The sequence below is a fragment of the Bufo gargarizans genome, chromosome 3, assembly GCF_014858855.1.
Source record: "Bufo gargarizans isolate SCDJY-AF-19 chromosome 3, ASM1485885v1, whole genome shotgun sequence".
Classification (NCBI taxonomy): Eukaryota; Metazoa; Chordata; class Amphibia; order Anura; family Bufonidae; genus Bufo; species Bufo gargarizans.
Window position 1 is genome coordinate 493,618,269 of NC_058082.1, and position 19,943 is coordinate 493,638,211.

The following is a 19,943-nucleotide window of genomic DNA, read 5'->3' on the forward strand; positions in this document are numbered from 1 at the left end:
GGGCCTGGGATGTTTTAATGTTTTAACCTAGCGACGCCCCTGATGGTGGCATATCGCTAGCATATGCCCCCACAATGGCGGATCCAGAGCCTGGTCTCGGGAGGGGCACTTTCGAATTATTTTCTGTCCGCCGCCACAAAACAATGGTGCTTATAGAACAGACTCCACAGTGTAGGCTATATGTGTATAACAAACATATTTCACATGAAAACTTACAATTACTTGGCTTGGCCCTTGGGGATCTCGGACGCCACTTCCACACTTTGGCCGGGGGCTCGGCGGAGCTGATGTTCTGTTTTATCCTAATGAGAAAGATTTCATAATAAGGATTTGGAGAAGGGGCAGAGGGATAGCAGAGCAGGGAGAGGCTGGTGCCGCTACTAGGGGGTCATACCATGGGGGAGTAATAAAGCCCAGTAGTAATAATTCTCCTTATAATGGGACAGTGCAAAAAATACCCCCTTGTAATGCCCCCAGTTGAGCTAATGTCCCCATAGTGCCCCCATAATGTGCCAGTATAAAATACCCCTATATAGTGCCCATAGTAAATGACCCCATAGTGCTCCACACCCTCCTTCCTCCTATTGCCCCCCATAATGTACCAGTATAAAATGCTCCAGTAGATGCCCTCAGTGTCCCCCATAATTTGCAACTATAAAATACCCCTTCTTAGTGCCCCCCGTAGATGACCCCATAGTACTCCTCTCCCCCTTCCCCATAGTACCCACCATAATGTGTCCCAGTATAAAATTGTACTGTACAGAGAGCCCATATAAAATACCTTCTTTGTGGCCTCAGTAGATGCCCCCTATAGTGCCCCCAATCATGTGCCAGTATTAACAGCCCCCCCCCTGCCAGTAATAATAGCCCTCTAAGCCAGTAATAGCAGCCCCCAGTAATAACAGCCCCCCTTTGCCAGTAATAACAGCCCCCAGTAATAACAGCCCCCCTTTGCCAGTAATAACAGCCCCAGTAATAAAAGCCCCCCTTTGCCAGTAATAACAGCCCCAGTAATAAAAGCCCCCCTTTGCCAGTAATAACAGCCCCAGTAATAAAAGCCCCCCTTTGCCAGTAATAACAGCACCCGCCAGTAATAACAGCCCCCCTTTGCCAGTAATAACAGCCCCCCTTTGCCAGTAATAACAGCCCCCCTTTGCCAGTAATAAAAGCCCCCCCTTTGCCAGTAATAAAAGCCCCCCCTTTGCCAGTAATAACAGCCCCCCCTTTGCCAGTAATAACAGCCCCCTGCCAGTAATAACAGCCCCCTTTGCCAGTAATAGCCCCCCTTTGCCAGTAATAGCCCCCCTTTGCCAGTAATAACAGCCCCCAGGTGCCAGTAATAACAGCCCCCAGGTGCCAGTAATAACAGCCCCCAGGTGCCAGTAATAACAGCCCACCGCCAGTAAAAGTATTGTATATAATAAAATAAAAAAACACACATACTTACTTCCATGTCAGCGATGCGATGCAGGCCTCTTCTGGCCGTTGTCCCACGCTGTATGGCTCAGGCGGCGCGATGACGTCATCGCGCCCCTGCGCCAGCCTCTGATAGACTTCCGGCCTAGTGCCGGCAGCCTATCAGAGGAAGGGAAAGGGACACGCCTCTCCCTCCCCTACTGCAGCACAGGCAGGCATCTGTATCGCTGTCCTGAGGACGGCGATACAGATGACTGGAGATGAGCGCTTCCACAATGGAAGCGCTCATCTCCCTGTGCCCAGCCGCCGTCGCCGCCGCCCGCCGCCAGCTTGGGGGGGGCAATTGCCCCGTTGCCCCCCCCCTGGATCCGCCACTGTGCCCCCATTGCCTAATAGGTGCATGTCCCACCATTGGGACCCGCACCTATATCGAGAACGGAGCGGGGAGCGCTGTGGCTGGAGGACCCCAGATTTCCCGGGGTCCGTCCACCCCCAAGCGCTAATCCCTGCCTCTCCCATAAAAGTGAATGGGAGCGTACCGCGAATGCGCGGCCCATGCTCCCATTCATTTCTATGAGGTCAACGGCAATAGCCGAGCCAGGGTTCGGCTATTTTCGGCGGCCCCATAGAAATGAATGGAGGGCGGCTGCGCATGTGCAGTGCGCCCTCCTTCACTTTCGGGGCTCCGTTCTCGATATAGGTGCGGGTCCCAGCAGTGGGACCCGCACCTATCAGGCAATGGGGGCATATCCTAGAGATATGCCCCCATTGTATGAGATGGAAAAACCCCTTTAAAGGGATTAATCAAGATTTAAAAAAAATGGGCTAACAGTGAGAAAAAAAGTTTATAAAAATAAAAGCAATACTTACCAGTTCAATCCCATTTTTATTATGTTTTCTAGTAGATCAGCACTAGAGTTACATTATCTCTATATAAGTAATGTAGAAGACTACTGCACCGACTCCCTAGAGCGCTCTCTCCTCTTAATACTATGCCAAGCACAGCGCCAAACACTGTATAGTGTCTGTGCCTGGTACTGCAGCTCAACCCCATTCACTTTAATGCGATTGAGCTACATAAAGGTCATGAGACCAATGGATATGATATCAAAGGACGAGGATGAGGCTGGGGTTCTGTGAGACTCCTACAGATCCCATATTGATGACTTAATCTGAGGTTAGGTCACCAATATTTAAATCCTGTAAAACCCTTGACGATCCAGAATAACTGCATAGTCTGGGGACTGGACTATTACTATTAGAATTGGATTGAAGTTATCACTTAACTCCAGACTGTTTACCTGCAATCCAGGATAATTACTGGTAGTGCGCAGTCTGCTACAACTCATGATGTAGATTAGGAAATATAAATTACATTGAAAAAAAAAATAAAAAAATTTATATTTTTGATCTATGCCAAAATTATATCAAGCATCACCATATTTACTTCTATACTCAGTGCTGCATACAACATGAAATTAATTTTGGCAATATTTTATTTTTGAATGGATTCTTTAGTGTATTAATACGTAACCACTGCAAACAGCATGGGTTTTGTCACTTCAGCAAACAGCATTTATTATGTAGAGGAAGTTAATACAAGGCACTTACTCATGTATTGTGATTGCCCATATTGCCTCCTTTGGTGTCTATGCACTTCTTGTTTCCATGGTTTCGCCCACCCTGCAATCCATCAGGGGTGGTCGCTGTGGGACACTATAGGAAAGAGACTGGTGCTTTTTCTCTATAGTGTGTAAATGCGACCACCGCTGCTGGATTACAGGGTGGTCGTAACCATAGAAACAAGCAGTTCATAATGTGGTGGAAAAATGAATCCAGACATCAAAGGAGACAACGTGGACAATCACTATACATGAGTAAGTGGCTTGTTTTAACTTCCTCTACATAATAAATGCTATTTGCTGACGTCAGAAGGCTGAGTGTGTAGGTCTTTGAATGTGCAACAATAAATCTTGGTTTTCTTCCTAGTAGTGTCTAGTACTTACTTACAATGGACGGTTAATTGTATCAGATGTAGAGCCAGGATGCTAGGAGTGAAAGCGTTACCACTAATTATTACTACACCTTTGTTGAACAAAGGAACTTGTCTATCACGTTCAACCAGAAAAATGAGAAGCCTGTCTGCCCTGACTTATCCAGGCAATGCGGAAAAAAAATAAGGCCAGGTCCTAGTTTTTTTTAATTATGAGAAATTAATTACACATTCAGACTAGATCAATGTTCAAAACGTCTTCTTTTATAAATAAAAGCGACCCTGCAGTCCAAACCGTAAATGCCCTCCGCATCTCCCATACTGCATCTACTCCTCCATTCTGGTCACCTGATGCATTCCGTTCAACATGGGCACCCTGCCTAACCCCTGGCCTCAGATGATGATGTAGGTGCTATGATCATCTGCGGATAGTAAGGGTAGAGAAAAGGTAGAAGACTATCAGGAAGAGAGCAGTGCCATAGACTATGGAGTAACAGGGTGCATGCACCATTCAATATTGTTGTTAAAGGGGTTGTGCAGGAGCAAAGATATTGATACCCTATCCTCAAGATAGGTCATCAATATCAGATCGGCGGGGGTCTGACTCCCGGCACCGTCTCATTTGCAGTAGCCGCACAGCATAACTACAACTGCTCATGCCATTCACTTGAATAGGACAAGCAGTTGTAATTACAGTACGCTGCTTCTACAAAGAAGAAGATGGGCAGATCATTTTCAAGCGGAAGCACCACCACCCCTTTAAACAGCTGATCGCCGATCTGATATTGATCACCTAGTGTGAGGATAGGTTCGTAGTATTTTTGCACTGCACAACCCCTTTAAGGGAATAGGATACCAGACAACCTAGCATTTATCATCCACTGGGGATAAAAAAAAAAAAACTCTTTAAAGGGGTATTCCTATCTCAGACAATAGGGGCATATCACTAGGATATGCCCACATTGTCTGATGGGTGTGGATCTCACAGATAGGAACAGCACCTATCTTGTAAAGGCAGTCTGCAAATTCCAGGAGGGTGAACCGCACATGCGCAGCTGCCCTCTATTCATTTCTATGGGGCTACTGAAAATAGCCGAGCGCTATACAGAAATGAATGGGAGCAGTGGCTGCGCAAGCACGGTGCAATTCACTTCTATGGGGAGAGCGCTTGGTAGTGACCAGACCCGCAAAAACCTCCGCTCCATTCTATATATTAGTGTGGGTCCCAGCGGTGGGACCCGCACCTATCAGACAATGGGGGACATATCCCAGCGATATGCCCCCATTGTCTCAGATGGGAATACCCCTTTAACTTCAAAATCTTGCTACAATAAGTATGAAAAGAATTTCCCAACTGGTTCTCTCTGCTCAAACATCTGGTCTACTGAAACTCCAGGTTATATTGCAGTTTTTTATTTTATTTATTTATATATTTAATAAGTTGAATCGAAACTTGTGACAACATAGGGTTAAATATGCATAGAGTCAGAACACCATGAGTAATACTACTGCAGTATTTAAGTCAGGGGTGAGGCAAAATGAGAACTCCACCTCAAACAGAAGCAGCGTTTTGATTTCTATTCCTGCTATGTACTTATCTCCATTTCAGGGAGGAGAGTCACCATTCTAATTTTTGCTTAAGACAGTAAAAAGTCGAGAAGCGTCGCTGACTCCACCCTGTCTGAGTCTATCTTGAAATCTGGAGTTGCCATGCCAGAAGCCTTGAGACCCGATTCTGGATAACAAATAAACATAGTAAACAGGGTATAGACTAATCAGCAATATACTCATGGACTGGGAACTTAAAGTGGCCCGATGTTGTAGGGGGGGTGCAAACTGACAGAAGGTGGGGCAACACGCCAGTGCAAAATACAATCCCAGCAGAACCAAATACAACAGTGCAGCACAATATATTTCCCCAAAAGCTATCCTTCTGATGCGGCCACCAATAGCTGCCATTTTCTGTCCTCCTGCAGTAGTCTCTAAGATAAGGAGCAGGGGGCTTAGGGGGTCAGATGCAGGCCACAGCAGTTGAATTCAGAGAACATATGCGTTCGCTGGCTGGGTACACAAGGTTCTGAATCTCACCACAGTTAGGCTCCATTCACACGTCCGCAATTTAAATTTGCGGAACGGAAATGCGGACCCATTTATTCCTATGGGGCAGCACAATGTGCTGCCCGGACACGGAATTGCGGGCCCGCGCTTCCGGGTCCGCAATTCCGTTCCCGAAAAAAAATAGAACATGTCCTATTCTTGTCCGCAATTGCGGACAAGAATAGACATATTCTATAGTGACGGCAATGTGCGGTCCGCAAAATGCGGAGCGCACATTGCCGCTGTCCGTGTTTTGCGGCTCCGCGGATCTGCAAAAGATGTTGCGGACGTGTGAATGGAGCCTTAATCACCACGGAGAGCTCATTATCTACCTGGCCAACAGCAGAGAAGAGGGCTTGGGCGGCCCCTTGGACATCGGCCCACCAGGAAATTTCCCTGCAAGGTCTATGGCCAATCCGCCCATGCTCATCAGCCCTGAAGCAGCATACTGTAGGTAATGATCCAGGGTCAAAAACATTATAGCAATCAAAGCAATCCAGTAGTGCTGCTAAAAGTTCTAGTTCCTAAAGTCTGTATTTCACAACTTCACAGCTCTTTCCGTAAAGAACCCTTTTCACAATGGAAGAATGAATCACTTTAAAGTGGACCTGCTAGGTCTTCCGTGATGTCCTAGGAGCAACATAAAAAATAGGCAAATATTGCTTAAATTGCTGCTAGGACTGATAAAGTCATTCACAGCTCTCATTATATACAAAAGTCTGCAAGAAAAGCTGTCAATCACTGTGTCCAGCCTTTACTAAGTGATGGCCTATACTTAGGATAGGACATCACTAGATGATTGACAAGGGTCTGATACGGCACACTCCCGCCAGCACCAGAACAACGCAGCTCCTTCAACCTTGTAGTGGAGGGATCTTGATACTACAGGGCTGCTCCCACTGAAGTCATCGAGAGCAGCACTGTATTAACAAGCCAATGAAGGCCTATCCTGTGGATAGCCCATCACTTAGTAAAAGGCTGGACAAACAGCTTTTTATATTAAAATACTAAAAACAAATAAAAACAATATATCCCCAAGCTCAGCAACTCTGTACTTCTGTATATTGCCCTCAACTGAAGTAGCACAGGAGACCTGAAATAATTATTTATCTGAGACTCACCTCCATGTAGAGTATGCCGATGGCATAACCCATGTTGTGTTGTAGCTGTTTCTTCTGTATGTGTTGACATGTTGACAATTTCCTTTATTTGCAGGATAATGGCCCTTTAAAAGAAAGATACCAGCAATGACTGTCAGTGCAAGTTGGGGGTTCAGACCCTAAGAGCAAAAAAAAATGTGATCTCTTCAAATGTTCAAGCAAGGCTTCCACTCCAATGCTGCTCTGCCAAGCAGAAGTGAAGAGCTGGTCCCCATAGGTAAAGTGAAGAATGATGTGGCTAGTGTTTCACCCATGCATCGGCAGTGTGCAGGGAAAAGAGGAATTCTTCCCCCTGTTCTTATGCCAATAGTGGTGACGATGGCCAGTGCATCAAGGGGCACCATATAAGCTTTAGATGGCAGCATCTTTAACAGTAGTGCGGCATAAGCGGTGTGATGTGCACTCACAAACTTGTCCCCCCGCTGGAGGTGAATGCTAGGAAAGGCCTTCTGCAGCACGTGTGTGTGTGTGTGCAAAAGAAGAGACAGCCTCCCTTCTGTACATGAAGTCCTGTACAGAAAATTTAAAGAGCGGGTTGAGAGGGTGTCTTCTTACTATATGTACATTTGAGAAAATATTGCTATAATGTCAAATGCTGTGTGCATCCTCCTGTAGGGGGTCCGCAATAGCGACAGGTCCAAGCAAACTAGGCCTGAGCCATAGTCCCTTACCACAGCTGCAGTAACCTGAACATGGCTGCATACATAAGTGACAGCCCACAGAAAGTGGGAGAAGAGGGATTCTCCTTCTGCAGACTTTTTACAGAAGTGGGCTGGAGTGGTGGAGCAGCTGAGAAGAGGAAGGCTCCTGGAGAGTGAGCTGGGAGGACAGGGAGTCTCGCTCCCTGCGAGTGTGCCACCAGAGGTGAGAGAGTTTGCAGCTGAGATGGCTGTAGAGCACAACTACAGAAACAACGACTAAAGTGGTGATCAGCAAAGGTTGGCCAGTTAATGTCGGAGAAGAAAGAGTCTCTATTCCCACTAATGTGTCAAGTGAGACTTTGGGACTCTAAGAAAAGAGGTCGCTGGGAAAGGAGTTTGTGTTTCCATGTCTGCAGAGAAGTTTTTTTTTTTTTTTTTTTTTTTTTTTTTTTTTTTTTTAATTTTTAAAGTTTATTGGGAAAATTACAAAACATTAACAGCAAAATTTTTTACAACCCCTCAATTATTAATGACCCAACCAAATGTAGATAAATATAAATATAGTTAGTTCATCTTTTAGTTGCATTTATAAAAAACCCTCCCCTCCCTCCCCCCTAGTCTGTGGTGCGTCAAGGTAGGACCCCCATAAACAAACCAACATGACCTCAGTTAGTCAATCTTCCAGCCACCCCATATCCTATTCCACTGGTCCTCAACTTCCCTCCGTTTATATATGATTTTCTCGTAATTTTTTACCTTATCAGTTAAATTTATCCATATATTTATGTCTGGAGTGGACCGGGCAAACCAGGTCCGACTAATCAGAACTCTAGCCAACATCAATATTCTGCTCAGAAAGATCTTTTGATACTTGTGATTTTTTTATTTGGAAAAGTCGTTAAGCACGAATACATGAGGTTCAAAAGGAATTCGAATTTTTAGTTTATGGATAATACAATTATTAATACTATTCCAGTATTTTACAAGTTCTGGACAAGTCCAAACCATGTGGAGGAAGTCTGCTCCTACAATATCACATTTGGGGCAGTTAGATGTGGCTCTCAACCCGCATTTATTCATCCATAGGGGAGTAATGTATAGTCTATGGGAAATGTAAAATTGTATTAGGACATGGTTAAAGTTCTGGGATACTGAAGTCAGATTCCCAAAAATATTCTGTCTGCAGAGAAGTTGATGCCCTGGCCAATGTATAAGTCCCAGAGAACACTGGAGCATCAGGAGGATAGATGGCACAAGCAAGTGTGAGAAGCTGCAAAGAGTAAAAAGTGGACTCCAACACATGTCAGGCCTAGACGGCTGAACATCACCCCTGGATCAGGCAGGCTCCCCCATATGATTGAATGGATACTAAAGTATTGACACTGTGTCACTGTTGCATATTACATATTTTGGTTTGCATCAAAAGCTGCTATAACAAACTGCAGGTCCTCACTAAGGAGTCAATTAGCCAGGTAGGGTGCCAGTTGCTTAGAAGAAGCTGAAGGGTTGATGTGTGACGCAGGTGGATCTCAAGAAGGTGCCCACTAGTCAGCAGGGATTTTTGACTGGCCTGGGTGAAGTATGAGTGGGTACTACCTCTATAGACAACGACTTGAGTGCTGAAAGCAATCCTCTATGCCACAGGCTTGAAGAGACATCGTAGGCCTATTAAAGTGTAACTATCCTATGGCCAACAGCATGTTAAGTTGCCACAAAATTGTCCAGGTTGTAAATAAAACTGCCTCATGTTGTTGTGATGTGACGACCAAGAATGATACCTAGACCATAAGACTATTTGCCTCTGAGTGAGATAAAGTTGAGTTCAACAGGTGTCATCTACATTTTTCCATACCATACCCTATTGCCTACCCCACAGATATCTTATATTAGCACACGCATGCAACGCAAAAAAAACACTACCTGAAAATATTTTGTTTAATGCTTTTTTTCTGCTCAGGTTCCCGCTATTTGATGGGACAACTGCAGCTAACCCCCTGGACATGTATTAGAGCGATCAGCCCATTAACAAGGTTATACTCCATCTATAAAACAACCTTAGGACAAAAGAACAGACTAATATTCAAAAAAACAAGACTAGTTGGCATAAAAATGCTAGCCGCATATTAAGAAACATTTACCTAAAATAACTTGTTCAAAGTCCATTCTGGGCAGTAAACAGAGCGGTGTACTTTGGATCTTTGAACAACATCCAACTGCAAAAGTGAAATCCTAGTGTAGTCATTTTCAATCGTGATGGAAAATGAATGGATTATTCAAGGGCTTTATGTTCTTTTATGTTCTTTGGTTCGACATGTATGTGGCTCTAGCTGAGGATGTCATTACTAGATAGCACTACTAGAATTTGCTACTAGGGTCCAAACTATATAACTGGCGGCTAACACTAGGCTAATAGGCATAGCATTATGATAAACTTTTGTCCTTTTAATTTTCATTGTGGATCAACTCTGACTTGCCAACCTACAAAAAGGTTGGTGCCCTCTGCCCAAGACAGTCCCTTTCTATTTGCTGTATGGGGACATTGCGAGCTGATAAGGAAGTTCCTATTTCAGGATACCCTGCAAGTTTGTAGAATAGCTTCATATTTTGCTTTAGATACACTGGAGAAATAAAGCATTCCCAAAATCCAGTCATAAGCCTTATCGAAACTAACATAAAAGCAATCTCTGGCAAACAAGATATGGAAGCCAATGATTTTATCTTGGTCATGCACTGCTGGTTTACAGCCTGATCTGATGACTAGGCTGGAATTTAGCCACATGGGGATAAGATAACAGGGTCTTCTTGGTTGGAAGAAGTCTTTATTTCAGAAGGATATTTAAAAAATGTTTAATTAAAGGGGTCGTCCCATGAGAAATACTTATCCCCCATACATAGAACTCTATGGTTACAGCCACATGGTCAGAATTCCTGATGGACCGTGATCAGGAGTGAATTCAAAGAAGAAGAGAAGTCGTATCTGTCCTTTATACTTTCCCTCCCTTTATGATCCACACTTGATTTTGGCTTCCGAAATGCCATGCAGGAACCTGGGAGGGTGGCTGTACCCTATGGGCTTGGCTTTCTCCTCCAGTCCTATATAGATGATTGGAATGGCAGTGCCCAGGCTTGACCGTTGCCGCATTCCAATGGGAAATGCACAAGAGAAATAAAAAATGTAAATAAAACTTACTAAATACATAAAATATTTTTTCAAAGACACCAGTCTGTCCCTGTCTTTTTAACAATATTTCTATGGATTCATTTATTAAAATGTGTATTTTGATTTCTTGTTTTTTTTTTTTTGGGGGGGGGGGGGGTTTATTGACATGGCATGGGTATTTGTATGTGTTTTCTAGACCCTAATTGCGGTATATCCATTCAAATGGAAAAACATGGGGCCCCTGATCTGGTAATAGGCGGAGGTCCCTTCTTGGACCCCTGGCTGATCAGAAATGTTTCCCCTATCCAAGTGTTTGTCATGGGACAACCGGTTTGATCTCAGTGGAGGCACACAGGGGGCCCAAAATGGGCAGTAGTCTCACCAAGCATCATTGTTTGAGGGCATATCCAAGCCCTGGCAAAAATTATGCATGGTGGTCAACGAAGGAGTAGCCTGCCTCCAGCAATAGTATGATGACATGAACAAGCAAGTGGATGTTTTTTTTTTTATGTTTCCTTAAGTTCATCCAGGGGGTGTGGATTGTTAGTGGACACTTTCTGTTTTCAATTTTCCCACATGTGGACAAGTCTGGGGAACGTGGTGGACATAACCCCTTGCTCACAGTTCACTCCTTCATAAACAGTTCATCAACACGTTAGTTCCGGCACGTTGCCCCATCTTGTTGGAAAAAGCAGGACATTTTGCCTTCTACAGCATCACTGTTGAAGAGCTCCAAGCAGTATCAGCCAACATAATCCGACCTGCCCAAAGATGCAAAAACGTGAACGGGGACCACTTTCCACATCTTTTGTGACTTGTGGGTAATGAAAAAAAAAAATCCACTTGCTCGTCCATCTTGTCATACTATCGCAGAAGGCGGGCTACTTTTTCGTGGGCCACCCTGTAGAATCACCGACAGGGACATAGGACAGCGGTTGGTTTACTGATTATTCTTGAGTCGCTACAAGACTCCCCTTGTAGAACAGCACCACGTTTATCTGTGGGCATTGTCTGCCATGGTAGATTTCTTGTAAAGATTTCTGTGACTGTCCCATTCATTAACCACATTCAGATGGGGACAAACTGATTTTAAAAGTAATTTCTGCAACAAATCCATCAGAAACTGTCCAACTGTATTTTAGGAGCTATAAAGGTGCATTCACATAGGTTTTTAATGGTGCTTTTTGCTACTTTTATGTGTTAAAAACTCCAGCTCCAGATGTTAGATGAAGGTCTACGGGAAATATGAAATACAGGACACAAAACTTTTTTTTTTTTTCATTAGTTATTTTTATTTTTTGTCTTTCTGGCTTCTTTTCTAAAAATGCATCATCCTGGAGCTCTTGGTGTTCTTACAGGCATTTTCAGATCACCTTCTCTATAGGAGAAAAACACCATGAAGAAAACGCTAGTGGGCAAACACACTGGGGCAGATTTACTATTGACAATGTGCATTAGTTGCACAAATGGAATTCTACCGTAAATCTGGATTAATTTACAAAGGGCCATGTGCCAGAATAGTAAATGTGTCTAATATTAAGAACTCATTCACATTTCCATGTCCATCTGACATCAATGGAAAAATCTGTTTGTGCTTCATCGGTCAAGATGTCTGTCAAGGATCCGTGTTTGGTGCGTGTGTCATCCGTATTCCGCGGACACTGCTTAGCTGAAAATTAATTTCCAGAGCATTTCCTAGTAATGGTCCATGAAAAACAGACCAAACACGGATGCCATCTGTGTTGTATCAGTGATTTTTCACGGACCCATAGACTCTAATGGGAAGTTTGGTCTGCATCACAGAACAAAGTATTGCGTATCTCCTTCATTTTTACTGAACTGTGGTCAGTAACAAAAATACTGATGCGATAACAAACACATTATAATCAATGGGCTCGTGTGCTATCTGATGCACACATCACGCCAGTGATTATAAAGGTCAAAAAGGAGGGGGGGGGGGTGGAACAGTCACAGAGGGGAAAACATTCCCTAGTATAGCCCTGCTAAGTCCTCAGCCCGGGGATGACTCCTGAAGGTGGGGCCTCCCCATACCTAACCTGGCTGGCCCTAAAAAAGCCCTAATAGAATTTCCTTACTGCCCCAACGCGTTTCCCCCACAAGGGTTCATCAGGGGGTCATGTGGTAAAAAAAGGGGTAATTGGCGGTGCGGCCCTGCTAGCGCCTCCTGGAATTTTGCGCCAGGGGCAACAGCCCCGCCACCCTACGCCACTGCCTGTAGGGAGAAGAGCCAGGCTGAATGTGGTGAGGCCTAGCTGTGTGTCTGTCCCTGTGTGTGTCTGTCCCTATGTGTGTGTGTCCCTGTGTGTGTGTGTCCCTGTGTGTGTCTGTCCCTATGTGTGTGTCCCTGTGTGTGTATCTGTCCCTGTGTGTATTTGACCGTCCCTGTGTGTGTCTGTCTGGCCTTGTGTGTGTCTCTGTGTGTGTGTGTCCCTGTGTCTATGTGTCCCTGTGTGTGTGTCTGTCCCTGTGTCTGTGTGTCCCTGTGTGTGTGTGTCTGTCCCTATGTGTGTGTCCCTGTGTCTGTGTGTCCCTGTGTGTGTGTGTCCCTGTGTCTGTGTGTCCCTGTGTGTGTGTGTCTGTCCCTATGTGTGTGTCTGTCCCTGTGTGTGTGTCTGTCCCTGTGTCTGTGTGTCCCTGTGTGTGTGTGTCCCTGTGTCTGTGTGTCCCTGTGTGTGTGTGTCCCTGTGTGTGTGTGTCTGTCCCTATGTGTGTGTGTCTGTGTCTGTGTGTCCCTGTGTGTGTGTCTGTCCCTATGTGTGTGTCCCTGTGTGTGTATCTGTCCCTGTGTGTATTTGACCGTCCCTGTGTGTGTCTGTCTGTCTTTGTGTGTGTCCCTGTGTGTGTCTGTCCCTATGTGTGTGTCTGTCCCTGTGTGTGTCTCTCCCTGTGTGTCACCATCACCATGCCCACAGTGTTACTATGCCTTGACGCAGCTGCATCAGGACGTTCTGTGCGGGGCAAGAAGAATATGGAAGAGGAAGCAGCATGGGAGAGAAACAGGGAGGCACACTAAGGACGTAGGTCACAATACTACATGATCTACACTAGTGTTATCTGTGGTTTTACATAGGACTGCAGGTAACACTACCACATTATCAGCACTAGTGTTATCTGTGGTTTTACATAGGACTGCAGGTAACACTGCTACTTTTTCTGTACTCAGAGAGTTATCACTGTGTTATCTGTGCTGTCACATAGGACTGCAGGTTATATCTACTATATTATCTGTACTCAGAGAGTTATCACTGTGTAAGGGGGCCCACTGAGACTTTATCGCCCAAGGGCCCACATGAACCTGGAGCCGGCCCTGGCCAGGGCTGACAGATTATAACTGCCTCCTACCATTATAGGGGACCTGCAATAACCAGTAAGAGCTTTCCTTCACTGCAGAGGCCGGCGCTCACTGATTATTACCGCCTCGTACCGTTATAGGGGCACTGCAATAATCAGTAAGCGCTTTAACTTACTAGTGGGGAAGGAGCTCATTGGTTAACCCTTTAATGACCAGGCTTGAAAAGGCCTTAGGCCTCATGCACACGAACGTATTTTCTTTCCGTGTCCGTTCCGTGTTTTTTTGCGGACCGTATACGGAACCATTCATTTCAATGTTTCTGAAAAAAAAACGGAAGTTACTCCGTGTGCATTCCGTATTTCCGTTTTGCAAAAAAATAGAACATGTCCTATTATTGTCCGCATTACGGACAAGGATAGTACTGTTCTATTAGGGGCCAGCTGTTCCGTTCCGCAAAATACGGAATGCACACAGACGTCATCCGTATTTTCTGTGGATCAATTTTTTACGGTCCGCAAAATACATACGTTCGTGTGCATGAGGCCTTAATGACCACTTTTTTGTGATTTAGCACAAGTGGTTCAAACGGTTGTAACTATCTTATTAGTTGAACTACCAAAATAATTTTTGCAACAATTTTTTACGTGACACATAGGGCTATATCATTTATAGTTTTTAGTAGTTTTATTTGGGAGAAACTGTAAAAAAACATTTTTTTAAAATTATAGATCCTTATTTTTTAAATATGCAAACTGACACCAAAATAAATTACTATAATTAGTTCCCAATTTTCTGTAGGCCGTTTTGTTATTTAATATGTATAGTTTCACGTGAATGGGGCAGTAATGGTGACGGTTTTGGTTGGTGTGGGTGTTTTTTCTTTTATGAATTTTATTTATTTATTTTATCTTTTTTTTAACTAAGGGTACTTTCACACTAGCGTTTTTTTTTTCCGGTGTTGAGTTCCGTCACAGGAGCTCAATACCGGAAAAAAAACGGATCAGTTTTATCCCAATGCATTCTGAATGGAGAGCATTCCGTTCAGGATGCATCAGTTCAGTCCCTCTTACGTTTTTGGACGGAGAAAATACCACAGCATGCTGCAGTTTTCTCTCCGGTCAAAAATACTGATCACTTGCCCGAATGCTGGATGCGGCATTAATTTACATTGAAGTGTATTAGTGCCGAATCCGGCATTAAGTGTTTCGGCAAAACGGATCCGGTCTTCCGGTCTGCGATGCGCAGACCTTTAAAAGTGCAAAAGAAATTAATACCGGATGCGTTTTCCCTGTATGACACCGGAGAGACAGATCCGGTATTTCAATACATTTGTCAGACGGATATGCATCTGGATCCGTGTGACAAATGCCATCAGTTTGCGTCCGGATTGCCAGATCCGGCAGGCAGTTCCGGCGATGGAACTGCCTGTCGGAATCCTCTGCCGCAAGTGTGAAAGTCCCCTTAATTTTTTCAATATATTTCTGCTACATGATATCTCCCCAGAGGTCATAAAAAGACCTTTGGGGGACACTGGCCCTTTTATTTTTATTTGCACCTTTTCTTTTTCTTTTTTACTTTTATTTGTATTTTATTAATATTTTATTGTATTTTTTTTATAATTGGTTTATTACTTATTTTTTTAACTATATTTTTGCCACATAATATGTCCCCCAAGAGGTCATAAAAAGTCTGTTGGGGGGGACAATGAACATTATTATCTTGCACATTTTCTTTTTTTTTTTTATTCTTTTATTTGTATTTTTTGACATTCCTTTATATTTTTATTTTATTTGTATTTTATTTGCTTTTTTATATTTTTTTAGAACTTTCCATAATTTTTTAAAATTTTTTTGCCACATAATATGTTCCCCAAATGGTCATAAAAAGACTGTTGGGGGACAGTGAACACTCTTTTATTTTGCACTTTTTTTATTATTTTTTACGGTATTTTACGTTTGTGTGCATGAGTCCTTATACAGTGCAAACTGTGACACTGTTAGTAAATCAGGCCAATGTGTGCAAAAATGTCATGCGGTTATTCTGGCATTTTTTATGGATAAAAAGACACCAGTGCAAGTTTGTTTGTGTAGAGCAGGGATGTCAAACTCGTGGCCCTCCAGCTGTTGCAAAACTACAACTCCCATCATGCCTGGGCATAATACAGCTATCAGGGAATGATGGGAGTTGTAGTTTTGCAACATCTGGAGGGCCATGAGTTTGACATCCATGGTGTAGAGGCAACGACGCTATAAAGTGGCCGAACCTCTATCTGCCTATCTAGCCAAATGGGTGCTTACAGGTGAATAAACATTTTAAGGTACATCTATATAAAACTATCTATCTCTCTCTGTGTCAAAAACTGCAAAGCAGCGAGTCATCCATCTACTTCGGAAAAAGCTAGAAAAATAGCACTGTCCCTTTAAGGCGTTCAGTGAGTCAGCAGTCAGCCAGACTTTTGTCCTTCGGCGGCTGCCGTCGCGGCGTCTACCGATCTGGAAGGTCGGGTGGCAGAGGTTACAGCTGCACCACGTGTGTGTGTGTGTGTGTGTGTTGAGCGGCCGGCTCTGTCCTTCTCGCAGTGAGATCCACCTCCAGCCCCAGCACAGAGGACATGGTGAGCAAGACGGAGGAGGCCGGCGTGCAGAGCCCCACAGACAGGAGGCCCTGCTGCGGTAAGTGGCACCTGCACGTACCTGACTGCCAATGGCTTGTTTTCTCCATGTGATCCCACTACCTGACAGTCCCCATGGCAGCCTACCCCATGCAGTCTGACGTCCTGTGGCGGACGGTCCACCGCACTGTGGATGCATGTACCCGACTAGTGGGACATCTATAAGATTTCCTAATAATACAAGCCTAGGGGGCGCACTGGTACCTTTCAGCGTTTTCATCATTAGGGCTTCCCCCCTATAGCAGTGGTAGGTAACCCCCAGCACTCCGGTTGTTGGGGAAACTACAACTCTCACCGTGCATAATTGCTCTGCTCTTGTAGAAATGAATGGTGCATGCTGGGAATTGTAGTTTCACAACCGCTAGAGTGCCAAAGGTTGCTGACCCCTGACCTGTAGGCACTACAGTGGGGTCTTCTGTATCAGGTCCCACACCCCTAAAACTTTAGTAGAAGCAATGTTAACAAAACCCTGTACGGATCCTGCACATCTGTGTCCGTGTTACATCCGTGTTTGGACTGTGTATCCGTTTTTTTTTTTTTTTTACCCTTTGTGTCTTCTGTATTCTACGGATGCTGCTCAGCTGAAAATCTAATTTCCAGAGCTTCTCCTATCAGTGGTCAGTAAAAAAACGGATGCACCACGGACGCCACCTGTGTTGTGTTCGTGATTATCACGGACCTATGGACGTGTTACGGGCCACGGTCATGGACAAAAGTAGTGCGTGTCTCCGTGATTTGTTTCACGGACCCACGATCACTATAGAATACTGATGTGTGCACAGACACATTGAAATCATCGGGTATGTGTGCCGTCTGTGGAAAATGTGTGCACCACGCGTCGGTGAAAAACGGCAATGCGAACGAGGCCTTAGACTGTGCGGCTTGTGCTCGTCTGGACCTCGATGTCTTGTGTGCGGTGTTGACTGGATGCCCTTGGGAACGGAGCTGCTGTGAGGCTCTCGGGCCCCTTTCGCACGAGCGAGTTTTCCACGCGGGTGCAATGCGTGACGTGAACGCTTAGCGCCCGCACTGAATCCTGACCCGTTCATTTCAATGTGTCTGTGTACATGAGCGGCTTTTTTTTCACGCATCAGTTCTATATTCTAATCGCAGCATGTTCTATATTCTGCGTTTTTTCACGCAGCCCTGGCCCCGTAGAAGGGAATGGGGCTTCATCGAAAAACGCATTGCATCCGGAAGCGAGTGCGCATGAAATGCGTTTTTCACCAATGTTGTTTGTAAACCTTCTTCAGTTTTTTATCACGCGCGTGAAAAACGCATCAAAACGCACTGCACCTGCGCGGAAAAAAACTGAGCAACTGAATGCAATCGCAGACAAAACTGACTGAGTTTGCAAAATGGTGTGAGTTTCACTGAACGCACCCTGACCTAATCCGTCACGCCCTTGGCTTCTGCTCCTGTACTACTACTACTACCCCTGCTGTGTTTATTTGCTGCCTCCTCGTCCTGTGGTCACATTGTAAACAGCCGCTTGTCCTTGATCAGGCGGCAGTGGGGAACACGGGATGTCACCGGCCGGAGAGGGGTATCCCAGGTTACCCTATAGGATATTGTTATTATCTCACGTATGTCACCTGGGAGTCTGGGACGTCACCTACACATGTCACCGGGTGACAAGGGACTGCTGCTGCTTATTGGGGGCGCGTTTACTGAAGATGGCTACGCCAAAAGTAGCAAGACCCCGTTTACGCCAGTCAGGAACTGGAGTAGATTTGAACCTGCCTAATTTAGGACGAGGCACACACCTCCTCATAAATCAGGCGCACCCTCCGGCAGCAGCGCAGGGGCTATTACAGACCAGCCTCAAACTCCGGTCTTTGATAAATGACCCCCATTATGTCTGAAACCCGATGGATTGGGCCGAGGATCTCATCTCCTCCCCCATACCGGATCAGCCAGAATGGCGTGTGGTGCACCCGCTGCAGATGGCTACTAGCTGTCATGTCATCCCTGATTCAGCGTTTACCTGCAGATCTTGTGTCATTCCTCTTAGAAAATAGCAGGGCGGGGCCACGCGGTTCCTGGTGAGGGCCACAGGTCTCGGCGCTTGACACGTGGCTGCATTTTTGATATTTGGAATTCCGGTCATGAAGTTTCTATGTGGGTTGATACATTGTTTCAGTTGCTGGTTTATTTGTAGCCGGACTGTTCCGTGTCATTGTCGCCGTTATTAATGAAGCCGGAAGGAGAACTATAAACGGAGGACTTCTTCTGCTTCTTCCTGCCGGATCCAGCTTCTGGCTTTGGCACCACCTTTTAAAGGGTTTTTCTAGTACTTTAATATTGACGGCCTGCCCACATCAATATCTGATCTGATTGGTGGGGGTCCGACACCCTGCACTCCCCGCCGATCAGCTGTTCTACAGGAGCTCCAGAATTTGGCGCCTGAACTATAGTGGACAGAGCGTGGAGCCACAGTCGGTGCTGCTCCCATTCACGTCGGTGGGAGCGGCTCTACAGAAATGGACGGAGCTGAGCAAGGGCTTGTCCTACCAATCAGATAGTGATGGCCCATCCTGAGAGTAGGCAAAATACTGGTTTACAACTGTATGCTTACCACATTAAAGGGGTTATCTGACCCCTATAATTAATCCCCCCCCCCATATACCCGGAACCCTCATACACAATGTACTTACCTCGTTCCCCCGGCACCCACATCACTTGTGAAGCACGCACGGCGGCCACTGCATCTCCCCATCGCGCAGATGAAAACATCTGGAGTCACCAGCTGTCCCCAAATGTCGGATGTTGTCAGCCGCGTGACGGGGAGACGCAGCGGCGGCCGTGCGTGCTTCACAAGTGACGTGGGTGCCGGGGAATGAGGGGAGTACATTATGTGTGAGGGGCCTTGGCACATATGGGGGGGGGGGGCATTTCAAGGGTCAGATATTTTGTGTGTGGTATTTAAGCCACATTATTGAGATTCTGGTAAGCCTTTCCCAAAGGTTTTCCTTCTGTACCATCTTGGACGCCAAGTATACGGCTGCCATGGACCCATAATACGCTGATCTGACCAATCAGAACTTGGATCGCTAGGAGAATGGCTGTCCGGATGGCCGGGCAGTACTGGTGGCCGTGGCCGCGGTGTCAGTCCGTGTTAGCATTCGTTTTCTGCAGAAGTGGAGAGTCCAAGCGATAGACACCACCTATAACTGGTAGTAATCATGGCTTGGTGGATGCAATGTATAGCAGCGGTTAGCAACCTCCAGGTCTTGTGAAACTACAACTCCCAGCATGCACCATTTACTTCAATAGGAGTTCTGAAAACAGTCAAGCAAGTGTGCATGCTGGGAGTTGTAGTTTTGGCACCAGCCAGAGGTTGCCCCTTATAACTAAATGAGAGGTTTTTTATTTGTATAGTGTTTATAGTCGCTGTGTCTGAATACTGCCATTGCCCCCAGTTACTCTGTGCAGGAGAGCACCATGGGAACCCGCAGTACACGGCCACCGCCGGCGTGTCTGTGACAGTCT

The 19,943-nt window shown here is 45.4% G+C and overlaps 1 protein-coding gene across 1 annotated transcript in view; it reads left to right on the top strand.

Moving 5' to 3' along the window:
- Nucleotides 1-16,261: 16,261 nt before the first annotated feature.
- Nucleotides 16,262-19,943, top strand: part of CLUH (clustered mitochondria homolog) — a 73,982-nt gene continuing 70,300 nt past the window's right edge. Inside the window, exon 1 of the mRNA XM_044283841.1 lies at nucleotides 16,262-16,452. Coding sequence (XP_044139776.1) covers nucleotides 16,392-16,452 — 61 coding nt within the window. The 5' untranslated portion in view covers nucleotides 16,262-16,391. The remainder of the gene's footprint in view (nucleotides 16,453-19,943) is intronic.